The 19,848-nt window shown below is 40.0% G+C and overlaps 1 protein-coding gene across 1 annotated transcript in view; it reads left to right on the top strand.

Annotated features, from left to right (window-relative positions):
• Positions 1-9,313, top strand: part of RFTN2 (raftlin family member 2) — an 82,528-nt gene extending 73,215 nt beyond the window's left edge. Inside the window, exon 9 of the mRNA XM_068969295.1 lies at positions 9,044-9,313. Within this exon, the coding sequence (XP_068825396.1) occupies positions 9,044-9,313 (270 nt within the window). The remainder of the gene's footprint in view (positions 1-9,043) is intronic.
• Positions 9,314-19,848: the final 10,535 nt, after the last annotated feature.

Below are 19,848 nucleotides of genomic sequence, written 5' to 3'. Positions count from 1 at the left end.
TGGCAGTCAGGTGGTTAAGCCTCTGCCATTGCAGGGGGCACAGTTTCAATCCTTGGTCCCTGGTAGTAAGATCCCACAAGCTGTGCAGTGCCACCAAATAAAAAATAAAGTATAATATATATATATATATTTTAATAGGATATATATATATATATATTCTGTCAAGAAAAAGCCAGGGTAGACCTATATAAAGAATGGCCAGAAAAAGTTTTTGTTCTTTCTCCTTCCCAAAAGCAACTTTTCACCATGCTATAGCCTTCTCTTTTTCTTTTCTTTTTTAAATATTATGCAAATAGTCATCATTTCTGAGAAAGATCAACAGAATTCACAGCCTAATAGGATTTTGACTAACGAGGGCTGTGTACTTGATGTTTGTGAAGATATAAGACCACATTCAGCTGCTTCACAACCTCCTTTCTTAGGGTTACATATCAATTCTGTGATTCCCTGAAAATATCTGAGCTCTTTTTGTTTAAATACCATTCAGTACTCTAGTGACAGCTTTTCTTTGGGTAATCTTTATATTTACATCCATTATAATCTAAAACTACTTCTTCATTTATTTAATAGTAAGGAAGTACATAAATGGTCAGTTTGGGACTTTCCTCATAGTCCGGGGGTTAAGACTGTGCACTGCCACTGCAGGAGGCAAGCTTTCGGTTCCCGGTCAGGGATCTAAGGTCTCCTATGCTGTGTGGCACAGCCAAAAGAAAACTTTTTTAATAAAAATTAAGTGGTCAGTTTGCATCTCATGAGGAGCCCAGCAACAACATATTTTATAACTTAGAATTCTACTTCTAAATGGATTTAGTATTTTTTCCTTTGACAAATGTTTAATTTTCCTAGCAGGAAACCTCAGGATACTGAGATTATTTCAGGGCAGAACATGTAAGTGGTTCAGTCTGGAGCTAAAGTATCTAATAACTATAACAGAAAATCAACTTGTAAATACTTTTTATTTTCATAGTGGAAATAATTTGTTATTTTATTTCAAGAAGGCAGTAGACTATCAGTATCACCACAGAGTTAATTTAGCATCTAATATGTATTTTGTAAAAGTTATACATTTATAACATGCCTTAAAAAAAACTCATATACTTTTAAGACCATAATGGCACCATTCTTTGCTTGTACCTTGAAATCAGTTGTTGTTGGGAAGGGGTTGATGGGGGATTGCTTCATTTATACAGGTTTACAAATAACTGTTTCAAAGGTGAAAACTGTTAGTCACTCAGTCCTGTACAACTCTTTGTGATCCCATGGACTGTAGCCCATCAGACTCCTCTGTCCATGGAATTCTCCAACAAGAATATTGGAGTGGGTCGCTTCTTCAGGGTATCTTTCCAACCCAAGGATTGAACCTGGGTCCCCTGCACTGCAGGTGAATTCTTTACCATCTGAGCCACCAGGGAAGCCTTTTTCAAAGGTGTTTGGTTCTAAAAACAAGTTGGTGGAAATTTGAAACATTACAAACATTGCCTTATGATTGTCAAGAAGTTTTAAAAAAATTATAAATTTCATGGGCTGTTGGAAATTGATCTAGGGTTTAATCCTTGAAAAAAAATTTTCTCTTTCTTTTACTGAGACTAATGTTAAGATATATAAGACTTCTTGTTTCAATTACACTCAGCATGGAACAGTACTTTTATGTTAAGCAAAGCCATTTCATGCCTCTGTTATAAAGGAGGGAATTGAGAATTGCATAATGAAGAAAACATATCACTGGAATTTTTTCTTCTGAAGTTATAAAGACCTTTACTTTTGGAATTTGTTTCACAGATGTTTTATACAATATTCTAGATAGCTTGAGAAACTTTAAAATATGGTCAATATAAATTCAAATATTTATACTCCCAATTTCTGCTGCAATTTCTTTAAGCTATTGAGGCTTCCCAGGTAGCTCTAGCGGTAAAGAACCTGCATGCCAATGCAGGAGACAAGAAGGTTCAACTTCTGGGTTGGGAAGCTCCCATGGAGCGGGGAATGGCAACTCACTTCAATAATCTTGCTTGGAGAATCCTATGGACAGAAGAAACTGGCAGACTACAATCCATAGGCCTGGACAGAGGAAACTGGCAGGCTACAATCCTTTGCAACCATGGGGTCACAAAGAGTCAGACACGACTGAAGCAACCTAGCATTAGCACTAGCATTGAGAGATAGTTTGTTTTAGGAAAATCAGAAAACTTTTAGAAAAAAAAAATAGGAAAAAATCTTCATGGACTGGGGCTAAGCAGAGTTCTCAGATATGACTCTAAGAGCATAATTCATTTTAAAAAATTGATAAATTAGACTTTATCAAAATTTAAACTTTTGCTTTGTGAATAACACTAAGAAAATAACAGACAGCCACAGACTGGGAGGGAAAAAAAATTTTTGCAAATCACATATATAACAAAAGACTTGTATCCAGAAGGTATCTTAAAACTTAAAAAATAAGAAATAAACAATGCGGTTTAAAAAAATAGTTAAAAGTCTTGAACCAATGAGGATATGTAAAAGAGAAGTAAACACATAGAAAGACATTTAAATTATCGGTCAAGGGAAATGCAAATGAAAACCATAATGAGACCATACATCTACTAGAATGACTAAAATTAAAAAAACATTGACAATTCTAAGGACTATCAAGAATGAGGAGCAATCAGAACTATAAAACACTGCTGGTGGGAATGCCAGGTAGTACAACCACTCTGGAAAATGATTTGGCAGCTTTTTATGGGGTTAAACATGCACTGAGATATGACCCAGCAATCCCTCTCATGAGCATTTGCCCTAGAGAAAGAAAAACTTTTGTTTACATAAAAAGCTACACATAAAAGTTTGAATGTTCTATTCATCATCTCCTAAAACTGGAAACAATCCAAATGTCTTCAACAGATTTATGGATAAACAGCTGTGGTATTTCCATACAATGAAATACTACTTAGAAATAGAAGCATATGCGCTCTTTTTCTTTTTTTGGCCATGCAGAATGTGGGATTTTAGTTCTCCAACCAAGATTAAGTCCTGTGGCCCCTGCAGTAGAAGCCCAGAGTCTTAACTGAACTGCCAGGGAAATCCCCACATACACTCTTGATAGCCACAATTACATGGATTAATCTCAAAAATGGGGAAAAAGTGGAAACAGTGGCAGATTTTATTTTCTTGGGCTCCAAAGTTGCTGTGGACGGTGACTGCAGTCACAAAATTAAAAGACGCTTTCTTCTTGGAAGAAAAGCTATGACCAACCTAAACATCACTTTGCTGACAAAGGTCCCTGTAGTCAAAGCTTTGGTTTTTCCAGCAATACTGTACGGATGTGAGAGTTGGACAATAAAGAAGGCTAAGTGCCAAAAAATTGATGCTTTTGAACTGTGGTGTTGGAGAAGACTCTTGAGAATCCCTTGGACAACAAGGAGATCAAGCCAGTCGGTCCTAAAGGAAATCAACCCTGAATATTCACTGGACGGACTGATGCTAAAGCTAAAGCTCCAATACTTTGGCTTCCTGATGTGAAGAACTGACTCATTGGAAAAGACCCTGATGCTGGGAAAGGTTGAGGGCAGGAGAAGGGAGCGACAGAAGATGAGATGGTTGGATGGCATCACCAACTCAAAGGACATGAGTCTGAGGAAACTCCTGGACATAGTAAAGGACAGTGAAGCCTGGCGTGCTACAGTTCATGGGGTCACAAAGAGTAGGACACGACTTAGTGAGTGAACAACAACAGCAATCTCAAAAAGCATGCTGATTAAAGGAAGCCAGTCTCAGGGAGTTCTCTGCTGGTCCAGTGGTTATGACTTGGCACTTTCACTCCCTGGACCTGAGTTGAATCCCTGGTCAAGGAGATAAGATCCCACATGCTGCAGGCCAACTAAGCCTGCACACCAGAGCTAAGACCCAACGAAGTCAAGTAAATAGTTTTTTTAATATTTAATAAATAAATGGAATATAATCTATAAAAATATTGAATCACTATGTTGTATACCTGAAAGTAATGTAATTTGTAAATTACTTAATGTTTAGAAAGAACTTTTTTTTTAATGCTTTTTTTTAACTGCGTTTGGTCTTCATTGCTGCTCCCAGGCTTTCTTAATTGTGGTGAAGTCTAGATGCGGTGCTTGGTCTTCTCACTGTGGTGTCTTCTCTTGCTTTAGAGCACAGCCTCAAGGGTGGGTGCACGGGCTTCAGTAATTGTGGCTTGAGGGCTTTAGAGTGCAGGCTCAGTAGTTGTGGCACACAGGCTTAGTTTCCCTGCTTTATGTGGAATTCTTCTGTACCAGGGATTGAACCCATGGATTCTTAACCACTGGACCACCAGTCCGGAAAGAGCTTCGTTATTCTAGAGTCAATTTAGCAATCCCAGAGAAGGACTCTGATTGGATCTGATTGGGTCATGTGCCTACACTGCAATAGAGAAGGTGGATAAGAAAACTGGCTAGAAAAGTGGTTGTCTGACTGGAAAAGTGGTTGTCCACGACACCTTTTCCCCTCCCAGGCTAGACTGATTTTGACAGCACCAAGCTTGGATGACCTGACCCAGGAACATACTTTGTGAGCAAGCATATTCTGTGGGGTTTCTCTGTGTAATTCAAAGCCTCTGACTCTTCTAACTGGTACTAGAGCTACACTTAGCCTTTCAGTGGCTTTCTAATCCTCCCTCAAGCCAGAAACACACAAGGGGGAGAAATCCTGAATGTCCACTCCATGTTTTTATTGCTATATAAATCGTATTTTTTAGGTACTCTTCCACTCTATCCATCATGACACTGTACAAGGCATGCGATATCTTATAATTGCTGGTATAATTCTGCTTATGTTTTTAAGACATCATGTGTGGAAAATGAAAGCTAGACTGGCAGGGCACCCTAAATGCAACTGCTTTGTCACTGAGTCTCATGTATTTGAAATGGGTAACTCATTTTTAGTAAATGAGGATGATTCTCAAAAGTTGATCAATTGGGGACTTCCCTGGAGGTGCAATGGTTAAGATTATGCTTCCAATGTAGGGGGCCCAGGTTCAACTCCTGGTCAGGGAATTAGATCCCACATGCCGCAACTAAGACCCAGCACAGTAAAAAAAAAAAAAAAGTGACTGACTTTATCTATGGTGGCATTAGATGTGCATGCAAATCTTGATAGAATCTCCCTAAATTTATAGTGAAATATCAGAAGAAAGAGAACCTGTATGAATTCTGAGAACCTATAGGAATAAGCCTAACAATGTAGCATGAAAAATCTCTTTATAACACAGGGAAATACTCAAAATACAGTGAACGCTAAGTGCTAAAGTGAGCTATACACCTCTTTGTGTGCATATGCAAATGCAGTGTTGTTGCTCAGTCGCTAAGTCATGTCTGACTCTTTGCAACCCCATGGGCTGCAGCATGCCAGCCTCCTCTATCCTCCACTATCTCCCAAAGTTTGCTCAAACTCATGTTTATTGAGTCAGTGATGCTATCTAACCATCTCATTCTCTACTGCTCTCTTCTCCTCCTGCCTTCATTCCTTCCGAACATCAGGGTCTTTCCCAAAGAGTTGGCTCTTTGTGTCATGTCGCCAAAGTATCAGACCTTCAGCTTCAGCATAAGCCTTCCAATGCATATTTGGGGTTGATATCCTTTAGGATTGACTGGTTTGATCTCCTTGCTGTCCAAGGGACTCTCAAGAATCTTCTCCAACACCGGTTCAAAGGCATCATTTCTTCAGTAGGCCGCCAGGCTCTTCTGTCCTTGGGATTACCCAGGCAAGAATACTGGAGTGGGTTGCCATTTCCTTCTCCAGGGAATCTTCCCCACCCAGGTATCAAATGTGTCTCCTGCATTGGCAGGTGGATTCTTTACCACTGAGCCACCAGGGAAGCCCATAGATACATAGTAAAACATGCCAAATATTAACAGTGGTATCTCTGTGAGATGGGATTGTGGATGGGCTTTGCTTTTTTTCTTTGTTTTCACCAGGTTTTCTACACTGAGCATGTATTATTTTTGTAATTGGAAATCTTTGAGAAACATACAAATCTTTGACCATAAATCTACTCACATTTTTTGCATAGTGAAAAATGTAAAAAGAATAAGATAAGACATTTAGGTTCCAGTTCAGAGCCAGCTACCCTTTGACCTTGGACAAATGCCATCTTGTTTCTGGGTCCCATGTCAGTAGAAGGAAGGATTCGAGTGGATGATCTTCTTGGACTCGTCAGGTTTCCGTCTCCTACGTTGTAAGTTATAAGAACATTGCAATTTGATTTGTTGGCAAAGCTATTATTTCATGTGGAGTTGTTGTTCAGTCGCTTGGTTGTGTCTGGCTCTTTGCAACCCCGTGGACTACAGCATGCCCGGCTTCCCTGTCCTCCACCGTCTCCCAGAGTCGCTCAAACTCAGGTCCATCGAGTCAGTGATGCCATCCAGCTGTCTCGTCCTCTATCATCCCCTTCTCCCCCTGCCTTCAGTCTTTGCCTGCTTCAGGGTCTTTTTCAATGAGTCAGTTCTTCGAATCAGGAGGCCAAAGTATTGGAGTTTAGCTTCAGCATCAGTCCTTCCAGGGAATATTCAGGACTGATATCCTTTAGGATTGACGGATTGATCTCCTTGCTGTCCAAGAAACTCTCAAGAGTCTTCTCATGTGGAGTAAGGGAGGCAATATCATTGCTGAAGATGTATTTATTAAGAGTCATTTAGTAAAAAAGAAAAGGATTTGTTGTGACATTTTGTTGTTGTTGTTCAATCCCTAAGTTGTTTCTGACTCTTTGTGACCCCATGGACTGTAGCACACCAGGCTTCCCTGTCCTTCAACATCTCTTGGAATTTGCTCAAACTCATGTCCACTGAGTCAGTGATGCCATCCAACCATCTCATCCTCTGTCACCCCTTTCTCCTCCTGTCCTCAGTCTTTCTGAGCATAAGAGTTTTTTCTAATCTTTTTTAGAGTTAGGTATTTAATTATCTTCTAATATTTGAAATTTGTATTTGGTGGTTGTTTACTTATTAATTCTTATCTAAAAGTGAATTACTCTATCTTATTATCCTAATACATAATTTTTATTAAGAAATTTCTCATTGAGTATGTGAGAGTAAGCCTCTATTAGCTGATACACAATAAGGAATTTATTGCAAAATTTACCTTTGGCCCCGGTGCTTGTGAAGAAGGAAAGATCCAGACTGCCAAGTGCTCCTAGGCACCCCTTCTTCCCATTTCATTCAGGCAATAGGGGAGGTCATTCAGAAGTGAATGCATCCTTTGTGCATATGGAAAAGAGCCAGGAGCCAGGCTTGAGAAAGGAGCAGTACCCATTAGGCCTGACTGTAGCCAAAAGGCTCTGTCCTCACCCACCAGCACCCCAACACCAGGGAGGACATGCCATTCTCAACTTCTGTACCTTGAGGGTAAGTCTGTCAGGTTCAACTGCTTGTGTTAAACTCGGTACATTTGGTGAATGAGAATAAAAAAGAAAAGGATTTGAGATCTAACATTTGCACTTGATGAATGCAAATGCAAATGTCCCCGCCATCAAGTTATATCTGACTTGAGACATGAGGGTGGGCCTTTATTGAGGCAGGTCCCACGGCAGACTTGTTCCTTTAAACTTGCCCAAGAACTCAGGTAACCAGCCAAGAAAAAGATGAGCTGCCAACACATTCCTTTCTAGACAGCACACTGCAGCCTGCATCTCCCTATATAAACAATGCTGTCAACCACCATCAACCATGGTTACATTCCCTAGCAGTCCATAAAAGTCAGTTTAATACAGCTGCTTGTTTGTATTGTGTATTTGCCATGAAAACCAGTAGAAAATACTTTTGTATTTTATACACAGTAGTTCAACAAATCTATGGTCTAACAAACTTTTGTAAGACTAGCCTAGGAATCTGACCTCTATATTTTTTCTAATGTTTTTTTATTTATTTTAGTAATTTTACCTCTCACATTTGAGAAAATATAATCCTAGTTCTCAGCTAACATGTAAATGAGCTTTAAGAAAATAAACTCTTGATAGTATGAAAAATACTGGGCTTTAAAATTTTTTTATCTTATCATGGGCTTCCCTGGTGGCTCAGCTGGTAAAGAATCTGCCTGCAATGCGGGAGACCTGGTTTGATCCCTGGGTTGGGAAGATCGCCTGGAGAAGGGAAGGGCTACCCACTCTAGTATTCTGGCCTAGAGAATTCCATGGACTTTTTAGTCCATGCGGTCACAAAGAGTTGGACACAACTGAGTGACTTTCACTTTTCACTTTATCTTTTATTATGTATCCTTATTCAGTTTCTGTGCCTAAGTATATGCACATGATGCAATATATGTCATGTTGTCAGTATTAAAGAAACCCCCATAAGAAAATTTCATCAGAAGTCTGAACATGAAAGTTGTCTCCCTGAGCTCTCCTTCTAGTGACTTAGATATCTTTGTTTGACTTAGTTTCCTTGGCAGGAAAAACATATCCTTTTATTCTGAACCACACCAAGGGCGTGGTCAGGCCTCAGTAATATTTCATAGTGAAAATATCTACAGCTTCTCAGACAGCCTGCAGAATGAGCTGGTCCTGTCACTGAACAATCCCACCATGCCAGGCAGAAGCGTTCTGTAGTAGGACAAGGAGAGGGGTCCACCCCACCTGGAAAGGCACCCCTTCTTCCAATATGATCTCTATCTGAATTATCTGTGCAGACTATTTCTATAGAAATGGGGGTGAGGTGGCCTCTAAGGCACTTTTTCTGCTGCTCAGATCCTAACAAATACCAAGATGAAAAATGGAAGCTTCAAGTGTATCTCTATTTGCTTTGTTCCCCAAAGTATGATCTCAACAGGTCTCTCTCCTCAGAAGTGTTGTTGAGGGCCCAGACAGGGCCACACAACCAACCTGACAACGTGAAGGGTGGGCCAGGAAGCCACAGATGGTTATTAACAGAGAGGGGAGCACACCTTCACCTGGCCGGGGGGTGGCGCTGAGCTGGTCCTTGAAGAGGAGCAGGATTTTGGAGAAGTGGACAGAGAGCTAGAACAGAGGGGCAGGATGACACCCAGCCTTTTATTAACTCCTAGTTGCTAATCTCTTGTGTTTCAGAGGAAAGGCAGCCGGCACGTGAAAAGTGAAGACAGGAGTAAAGCCCCAAGCAGGAGTGTCAGCTTGGACACAGATCTGTTACAGCCTGCAGAGAGCAGAAGCCCGCCTGAGGAGTGCCTACTCACCCCTTCTAGAGAATGTTGGATGAAAAAGAGGCCAGGCCAGCCCAGCAGCTTCTCCGGGTTCAGCAACAGTGACAGCGTCTTGCGGGAACTAGATGATGGACAGTTTGACCAGGAAGATGGAGTAACTCAGGTCACTTGTATGTGAGCAAAGAAGGAAAGCAACAGACGTTCTGTAAATAATTATTTAAGTATTTCCCAAGTTACTTTACTGTATTACTTTATCTGCATTTATGGGATACTTTGAATCTTTCCAGACTCAGGCTTTCCTCTAATCTACATAAACTTTGGCTCAGCCCCCCAGGCAAGGAAGAGTAACCAACATATTTGTAAATTTAGAAGCATGTTTCACAGTTTTCTCAACTAAAACATCTGTTTAAACAGATGCCTCATTAGGATATTAACCAATAATGTACTTCAGTTTCTCATGAATATGCAAAGTATATTTTTCTTACAATTGCTGGTAAGACAACTAAATATCTCAATCAGTATTTTTACCTAATTAGAAAATTCTCAGGAAGTTAGAGTCTTACTTAAGCTGAAAATTTTCTTTCCCTCTCTCTCTCATACACATATAAAGGGCTAATTAATAAAATACCTATTTCTTGAATATAACAATCAATCCAAGTTTTGTCTTTAAGTTTGGCATGTATATACAAAGCAAATCCTTATTTGTTAAAATATCCTTGAAAAAAAATCTTTTTTTTTTTATGTCTTTGGTTTTAAAAGGTCACCATGTTACCAACATTGTACTGATTCATCAAGCTTAAACTTTCTTGCATCTAATAACAGTCTAGAAATAGAGTGAAGCATCTACCTTAAAATTCAATACGAAAAGAACTCACAATGTCCATGTTTAAAAACCTTAGTAGACAGAATTAATTCTCTTTTTAAAATTGTAAATAGTCTGAAAAGGGAAACACCAACTTTAAATGAAAACTGAAGCATTTTACATCTATCTAGATGTAAATTATGCTTTTATTTTGATTGCTAAAGCATGAAAAATGTTAGTGTTAGTGTTAGTCGCTCAGTCGTGCCTGACTCTTTGCAACCCCATGGACTGCAGCCCTCCAGGCCCCTCTGTCCATGAGATTTTCCAGGCAAGGATACTGGAGTGGGTTGCCAACCCAGAATTTTCAGTCCTACAGGAGTAAAGAGGTGCTCACAACATATGTGATATGTATGGTGACCTATTTGTTCCATCTCTGCTTTTTTTCCTCTGCTAACAGGGGAAACTGCCTTGCCAAACCTTTAACAGGTAAAGATTAAAATTTTACTAAATAGAAGAATTTCATTTTACCTATGAAAGACTTTGAAATGTGGGAAACTTCAAATGAATTACAACTGTGCCATTGATGAGTTCAGCCTATTATATATTTTTATTAGCATTGGTGTTGACATTATAAGATCATTGGAATAACAAAATGTCATTTGTTATTGGGCTATTGTCTTACTGAACACTAATGCTCATAATATGTTTTACACATATGACAGGTATGTATTACATGTTATCAAATATATGGTGTAACTGATCTCTGTGAATTGATGGTAAGATTGACGTGCAATTATTCCGCTTCTACCATGCACAAGCATTACCTTTGTATGTATAAAGGAACGTAGAATATTCTGCTCAGTACTATTCTGTGGAAATAGCTACTAACATTGTTTGCAGAAATGTTTTTGTTTTGACTTTTAGGAACCTGAGTTCCATATTTAAGAGTTGGTGATTTTTGGTAGAAATAAATACTGCTGCTGGAGCCCACAAAATGCCATGAGTTATGAAACACAAGTAATAAACTCAGAAAAATGGGACCGTTTTTCCCAAAGGCAGGGTTTACAACAGGCAGAGATTCTGGTATATATTCTGTCAGTATGCAGAAGGAATTTGATGTATTAAAGACAGAGATAGAAATGTATATTGGCTAAAGAAAAACTCAGAAATCTTGCTTTTAATTTTTTAAAATTTGCATAAGAATGCTTTCTTTTCTTTTTTTTTTTTTTATTAAATTTTAAAATCTTTAATTCTTACATGTGTTCCCAAACATGAAACCCCCTCCCACCTCCCTCCCCATAACATCTCTGTGGGTGATCCCCATGCACCAGCCCCAAGCATGCTGTATCCTGCGTCAGACATAGACTGGCGATTCAATTCTTACATGATAGTATACATGATAGAATGCCATTCTCCCAAATCATCCCGCCCTCTCCCTCTCTCTCTGAGTCCAAAAGTCCGTTATACACAGCTGTGTCTTTTTTCCTGTCTTGCATACAGGGTCGTCATTGCCATCTTTCTAAATTCCATATATATGTGTTAGTATACTGTATTGGTGTTTTTCTTTCTGGCTTACTTCACTCTGTATAATCGGCTCCAGTTTCATCCATCTCATCAGAACTGATTCAAATGAATTCTTTTTAACGGCTGAGTAATACTCCATTGTGTATATGTACCAAAGCTTTCTTATCCATTCATCTGCTGATGGACATCTAGGTTGTTTCCATGTCCTGGCTATTATAAACAGTGCTGCGATGAACATTGGGGTACATGTGTCTCTTTCAATTCTGGTTTCCTCGGTGTGTATACCCAGCAGTGGGATTGCTGGGTCATAAGGTAGTTCTATTTGCAATTTTTTAAGGAATCTCCACACTGTTCTCCATAGTGGCTGTACTAGTTTGCATTCCCACCAACAGTGTAGGAGGGTTCCCTTTTCTCCACACCCTCTCCAGCATTTATTGCTTGGAGATTTTTGGATCGCAGCCATTCTGACTGGTGTGAAGTGGTACCTCATTGTGGTTTTGATTTGCATTTCTCTGATAATGAGTGATGTTGAGCATCTTTTCATGTGTTTGTTAGCCATCCGTATGTCTTCTTTGGAGAAATGTCTATTTAGTTCTTTGGCCCATTTTTTGATTGGGTCATTTATTTTTCTGGAATTGAGCTGCATAAGTTGCTTGTATATTTTTGAGAAGAATGCTTTCTTTTCACAGTTTGTTTTTAATGTTATTTCTTATTTTTTTAAAAGAATCTTTTATTAGAATAGACTTAGTAGTTGTACCCTGAAAGCCTATCTTATAAGCATTTACTCCAGTATTCACCCCTAAGTTATGTGACAAATTTTTATGATGGTGAATAAATCATTACCAAGTGGTTCTAGAGCATTATATGTAAGTAGCTCTATTGTTGAAAAAACAAAAAGTAACAAAACTTGGACTGTATATGCCTAAGGAGTTACATGTGACTAACCTTAGAGTTAGTTATCTGCCAGTTGCACAGTCAGTTCTTTTCATAATGCTATGGAATTCCTTAGGGGCTCTGGCATGTGATTTTTTTTAATACTTGTAAGTTATAATGAGAAACTATGGAGATCATAGATGTTGGTGGGAGGTTTTGACATTCCCCTTTGGTAGAGCATCTATGCACTTCTGTCTAAGGTTTCCATAGCCACCTGTTAGTTCCATCCCATTTGGGTTGAATATCCCCGTTATTTCCATGGACAGCATTTAACACCTAATCACCGGAGAAATAGCCACTGAGCTAAGCAGCAGCTCTATCAATGTCACTTAAAGACAACAGAAACATCACTCTCTTTAAGAGACTCAGCGCTTTCAGGGGGTTCAGAAGCAGGAGGCAAGCTATGGTAAGTCCATATCACAGCTCCAAATTGTTTATTTTACCAGGACCAGGTGTTTATATATTTGACTATAAATGTACCAGATGCATTTGCATTTCTTTCACAGTGGAAGAGCTCAGGAGCTGTCTCCTTCCTAGTCTTTCCTCACTATCTGGACATCTCACTACCATTCCTCTGGGCTGGCAGTATCAGGGCTCTTTCAGCATTATGATTAAGAAGGTTTCCTCCTCTCAACTTCTAGAGTGAGTGAGTGAAGTCGTTCAGTCATGTCCGACTCTTTGCGACCCCGTGGACTGTAGCCCATCAGGCTCCTCTGTCCATGGGATTCTCAACTTCTAGGGCCCCAGCAATTCCCTGTGTGGAATGACTAAATTTCAAGTGAGCACTGAAATGGAGTAGGTGATAACAACGGGGAGTCTCTAACCAAGAATGTTAAATCAAAATACACTGGTGGATATGTAGGAAAATAAGCTAAATGCAAACCATCAGAACCATATTTATTTAAATAGTATTAATCGTGGCAATTTATCATACCTCTAGAGTGAATTTTACTTGTGCAATAGCCCAAAGTTTATAAAGCCAGTTCTGACAGATGATTAGACATAAAACAAATATAAGACGACCAGTGGTGAACTTCTTGGTTTTATTTTTGGCTCATATATCTCACTCAGACTTGGAAGCTGAAGAAACCAGCAATCTAGAAATGCTAATGTCACAGACCAAAAAACCCTAAAATAGCTGGGAGAAGTAGATTTGCCTATATGGAAAGAAACTTAATTTTCATTTCTTTCAAAGGAAGCTTGACCCTCCAAGTTTCAATCATGCACTCACTGTGCCCTCCCCATTAATCACTGCTGTGCCTGGCCAGTGGGAGACCTGGCTCTGGGCAGGGCAGCCAAGAACCACCTACACGGACATCTGGGAAATTTGAAGTCCAGGCTTTCTAGTTTATGTGCTGCAGAAGCGAGCACAGTCCAGGCTTTCTAATGTAAGAATTTCTTAGGTTGGTTACGAAAAAAGAAACACAATTTCAACTCCTTTGTGTCTTAATGGGGATACTAATCCTCAGGGAAAGAATTGTTTTCAACACCTAAAAGTTTCAAAAGTAGAACCACTCGGCACTGTAATAGATGTGATCAGGCAGCATGTGGGGTTGGGAGTGGCTTAACCAAATAAGGTTTTGCTTTTCTGTGTAACAAGACCAGAAATCAGCAGACCTGGGCTTGAGTAGCATCTTCCTTGGTGTCCCAGGCTCCTCCTGACTTCCCATCCCACCATCCCTGGGGCATGGTCTCCTTCCTCAACACTATTTCTTGGTTATGAGCACCCTGCCTAACACAATCCTATAAGAAAGAAGTCTTCCAGGTTAGGTAGCAGCAATGCTCAGAAACATATGAAGTAGGATATCAAAAGAAGCCTGAGCTTTGGAGCCAGGATAGAGTTTAGACCCTGGCCCTGCTTGCTTGTTCCTGTGGACACTGAACTGCTACTTTGAAGTTCAGTTTAAGAAAAGAAAGTGTTAGTCAGGAAGTCATGTGATCTCATGGACTGTAGCCCACCAGGCTCCTCTGTCCATTGAATTCTCCAGGCAAGAATACTGGAGTGTGTTGCCATTCTCTTCTCGAGGGGATCTCCCCAACCTAGGGATCAAACCCGGATCTCCTGCATTGCAGATTCTTTACCATTTGAGCACCAGCGAAGCCCTGAAGTTCAGTTTACTCCTGGTAAAACGGGGACGGTAACAAATGAATTTAATTGGATGAGGATTCAGTGCAATGGTGTGGGAAATGTACCACAGTTCCTGACACCTGGTTAGGTGCTCAATAAGTTGAAACCATTTTTTTTCCCCCGCAAAGGTCTAGTTTTAAGTTTGCAAAGTTCTGTTTAGTGTGGTGAACAACCTTATACCTGGGGAAACTCCAGAATAAATATAAAACATTCTTTTTAAAAATTTACTTTTAATTAGAGGATAACTGCTTTACAATATTATGCTGACTTCTGCCATACAACTATGTGAATTAGCCATAAGTATACATATGTTCCCTCCCTGTTGAACCTCCCCCACCCCCCACCCCCACCCCATATGAATACAACAGCTAAACAGTTAAATGTATTTCTGTGTCGTAAATAAAAAGATTCATCACGACTTTGCCAAGTACATTAGGTAGCTCACAGGGTCTCCAGAAGGGCCAGAGACCCAAGACCAATGCTAAGCAGCCAAGAATAAATTATGTCTTCAGAAGACCACACTGCTGTCACTACAGGCACATACAATGTTAAAGGCAGATGTTCCAGATAATACGTGGAGGAGGGTGGATATGTTTTAAGAACGCTTTTTAGGTTTTGACGTTCAGGCTCTCATCAGTGATGAAACCCTCCTCTGGAACAGATTTCCTGTGAGAAGATGCAGGTATGCTCTCAATAGGCTAGCAGAGAAAAAAGACTGTGGATAAATAGTAATAGCAATAATTAGGTAATTACAGTTGATGGAAATACTGCTGGGAAGCTAAGTTTGCTAGGAGAGCATGTGACAGACAAACCTAACATACTCAAGGTCAGGGAAGACTTCCCTGAGCGAGTAACAGTTGATAAACAATAATATTCTAATAATAGATTGTGTTTGTGTTATAAAATTATAAGCAGGTCATTTTAAAAACGAGGACCTATGAACTTTTCGGGGGTCCCCAAAAACATTTGAAACCTGTTAAAAAATATATTGCCCCTAAACTATGAAAACTGCAAAACTGCAATATTTAAACAGCTGTAAAACATATCAAACCATTATTTCCTTTCATATTCATAAAAATGTCTTTAGCTTTGAACACAATTTGTAGATTAGCTTTTCTCAATTCCAAGGTATATGAGATGACAGATGAGAAACCATAGCCAATTGTAAAAAGTAACCAATCTTTTTGTTTTTAGATTGATTTATCTATTTATTTTTGGCTGAGCTGGGTCTTCGTTGCTGTGCTCAGGCGTTCTCTAGTTGCAGTGTGAAGGCTTCTCGTTGCAATTACTTCTGTTGTGGAGCACAGGCTCTAGGCTCTCGGACTTCAGTAGTTGTGGCACACAGGATCAGTAGTTGCAGCTCGAAGACTCTAGAGCTTGGCCTCAGTGGCATATGGGCTTAGCTGCCCTGTAACATGTGGGATCTTTGGACCAGGGATCGAAACTGTGGCCCATATACTGGCAGTTGGATGCTTAAGAACTGCACCAACTGGGAAGACTTGAGCTAAATTTTTAAAATCAATTACAAAAAGCTGCTTAAATTTTTATTTTTAATATAAAAATTATATTTAATATGAAATGAGGATACATTTTAATATATTTGGTGTTATGTGAGGTGGACTCTGGTGCCTACAAAGATCTCAAATTGCAGAGTCAGACATGACTCAGTGACTAAGCACACAAGGTCTTTGGAAGCTCAGGGCAAAGCATCTCAGGAGGATGTACTAAATGGTAATCTACAGAAAATGGTCTCAAGTTCAACTTTTTCAGAGACTTAAATGCAGCATGTGTGACCGGGAGGCATAAAGAAGAAGATAACATGCAAGAAATAAAAAGAACCAGTGTGGGAGTAAACATTAAGTCTATAGCATGGAGTTCTCAAGGCAAGAATACTGGTGGTTTGTCAGAACTCTCCACCATGACCTGTCTGTCTTGGGTGGCCCTACAAGGCATGGCTCATAGTTTCACTGAGTTAGACAAAGCTGTGGTCCATGTGATCAAATTGGTTAGTTTTCTGTGATTGTGGTTTTCATTCTGTCTGCCCTCTGATGGAGAAGGATAAGAGGCTTATGGAAGCTTCCTGATGAGAGAGACTGACTGAGGGGAAACTGGGTCTTGTTCTGATGGGCGGGGCCGTGCTCAGTAAATCTTTAATCCAATTTTCTGTTGAAGGGTGGGGCTGTGTTCCCTCCCTGTAGTCTGACCTGAGGCCAAACTATAGTGGAGGTAATGAAGATAATGGTGACCTCCTTCAACAGGTCCCATGCGTGCACTGCTACACTCAGTGCCCCCAACCCTGAAGCAGGCTACCACCGACCTGTGCCTCCCCCGACTCCTGGACACTCACAGGCTAGTCTGGGTCAGTCTCTTGTTCGGTCACTCCTCCTTTCTCCTGGGTCCTGGTGCACACAAGCTTTTGTTTGTGCCCTCCAAAAGTCTGTTTCTCCAGTCCTGTGTAAGTTCTGGCATCTCTATGGTGGGGATAATGGTGACCTCCTCCAAGAGGGCTTATGCCACACCCAGGTCTACTGTACCCAGAGCCCCTGCCCCTCCAGCAGTTCACTGCTGACAGTACCTCCGCAGGAGACACTCAAACACAGTTCTGGCTCAATCTCCGTGGGATCTCTGGGTCCTGGTGCGCACAAGGTTTGTTTGAGCCCTCCAAGTGTCTCTGGCAGGTATGGGGTTTGATTCTAAACGCAGTTTCACCCCTCCTACCATGTTGCTGGGGCTTCTCTGCCCTTGGACGTGGGGTATCTTTTTTTGGTGGGATCCAACATTCTCCTGTCAATGGTTGTTCAGCAACACATTGTAATTTTGGAGTCCTCGCAGAAGATGAGCACACGTCCTTCTACTCCGACAGAGGATGAGATGGTTGGATGGCATCATCTACTCTGTGGACATGAGTTTGAGTAAGCTCCGGGAGTTGGCAATGGTCAGGGAAGACTGGAGTGCTGTAGTCCATGGGATCAGAGAGTCAGACGTGACTGAGCGACTGAACTGAACTGATAGCATGGAGAACTTTTTAACAGTGTGAATTGAAGAGGACTGCTATGGTAGACTGAATAAAGGCTCCCTAAGATGATTACATTGGGCTTCCCTGGTGGATCAGATGGTAAAGAATCTGCCTACAGTTCAGGAGACCTGGGTTTGTTCCCTGGGCTGGGAAGATCCCCTGCAGAAGGGAATGGCTACCCATTCCAATATTCTTGCCTGGAGAATTCCATGAGCAGAGGAACCTGGTGGGCTACAGTCCATGGGGTCTCAAAGAGTAGGACATGACTAAGCGACTAATACTTACACACTTGTTTCAAGATGATAACATTATATTGCAAAAGGGGCTTTGCAAATATGATTATCTTGAGATGGGGAAATTAGCCTGGAATATCCAGGTGAGCATAATGATGCAGTTACAAGTCTCCTTGGAGAGGTGGAGAAAAATATCACCACAGAGGGAAGGCAATGAGATGATGTAAATAGAGACAGGAATGATGGGGCCACAAGCCAAATATTGTCAGCAGCCACCAGCAGCTAAAAGAGGAAACAGATTTCCCCTAGCCTCCAGAAAGAAATGGGGACTTAATTTTAGCCCAGTAAAACTTATTTTGAGCTCCTGACCTCAAGAATTGTAAGAGAATAATAAAGTTGCATTCTTGAAGCCACTAAGTCTGTGGTGATTTACTACAGCAGATACTGAAAACTAATACAACCACTAACATGGTTCTCAACCATCAGAATCCAAGATCTGCATTTGTTTTGTAAAATATTTAAAAATCTAAAAGCACCAAACATGTTTAAAAGTGGTTTAAATATTAATCCAAATCAAGGCAAGAACAGTTTCTGTCTATAAATATATACCTGGTTTTAAAATACAATCACATTTTTTAGGGAAGTAAAATTCACCCTCAGAATGAAAAAAAACAGTCTATTGATTTCTGAAATTGGGTCAAGCGGCTGTCATTGCTAGTGCAATAATGACTACACCTTGTGTTCTTCCATCTCGGAGATTGCCTTGTTCCTTTCACTCCCCTCAATCTATCTCTGAGGAAAGTGGGGGAAATAGGAGCACAAAATCCTATCATTCCTACTTTTTTTAACTCTTGATTTTTTATAACAAGATATTTGAAATGTTTTGTTTTTTAAAAGAAATTAACATTTTCTTTCATTCACTAATAACTAAGGAAAACCAAAAATACTAATTAGCAGATGTTTATAAAGATGTAGACAATTATTTTACATAAAGTATCATGTTAAATGAGAACGTTCCTTTGACATGGTTATACAAAGTCAGAGAAAATCCTATTATCTGTGACAAACTACAATTTTTAAGTGAACAAGACTTTCATGAGGTCCATTCAAAACAAAGTGTAAAGGACTAACCTGGCAGCGCGATGGATAGGAATCTGCCTGCCAGCACAGGGTGCACAGGTTCCAACCCTAGTCTGGGAAGATTCCACGTGCTGTAGAGCAACTGAGTCCGTGTGCCACAACTACTGGGCCTGCGTGCTGCACTGCTGAAGCCCACAGGCCCGAGGGCTGCACACTGTAACTACTGATCCAGGGTGCTGCGACTCCTGAAGTCCGACTGCCTAGAGCCTGTGCTCTGCAGCGAGAAGCTCTCACAATAAGCCCAAGCACCTCAATGAAAAGAAGCCCCCACCCACTGCAACCAGAGAAAGCCCATGCACAGCAACAATGACCCAGTGCAACCAAAAATAAATTAAAAACAATTTTTAAGGTAAATACACCACTTATGGAATTATAAACTGTTTTTACCAAGGTTTATAGCTGAAGTCCAAATCAGGATAAAATGATTTCCTTTTAAAATGAGTATTTTACTCATTTTGAATGTCGATGCAATAATTAATCATAGAAACAATATCTGACGCAACACAACTGACATACTGTCTTCATGGATAGAAGTTCAGGATGTCAGTAGTTATTTCTTTTTTGGAAATTTGTTTTAATGAAAAATTTAGTATTCTCTTTGCTTAATTAGATTCTCACACTTCATATGAAGCTCTGTGTACTATAAAAAGAAATGTAAACAGCAGAAAAAATCAAATAAAGTACTATAATTAATTTTTAGCCCACAGAAAATATCCATGCATCCCCCAATATTAAGAGGTTCCTAATTAAATCTTTTAGATGAGTAATCTAACCATTTAGTGAATTTATTTGGAAGTTACCTGGTTTTATAGTGTGCCCTACACTAATAATGCCTGTTTTTTCAGAAAATGCATTTGGATATTTTGACCGCCTCAAATAACTTGCTAAATGTGTTGTACTAATACATATCCATAGTGTCTGCTTAGTTAACAATCAG

Source organism: Capricornis sumatraensis, chromosome 3 (genome assembly GCF_032405125.1).
Source record: "Capricornis sumatraensis isolate serow.1 chromosome 3, serow.2, whole genome shotgun sequence".
In the NCBI taxonomy this organism is placed as follows: domain Eukaryota; kingdom Metazoa; phylum Chordata; class Mammalia; order Artiodactyla; family Bovidae; genus Capricornis; species Capricornis sumatraensis.
Note: the sequence above shows the minus strand (reverse complement) of the source record. Positions and strands in the feature narration are given on the sequence as shown.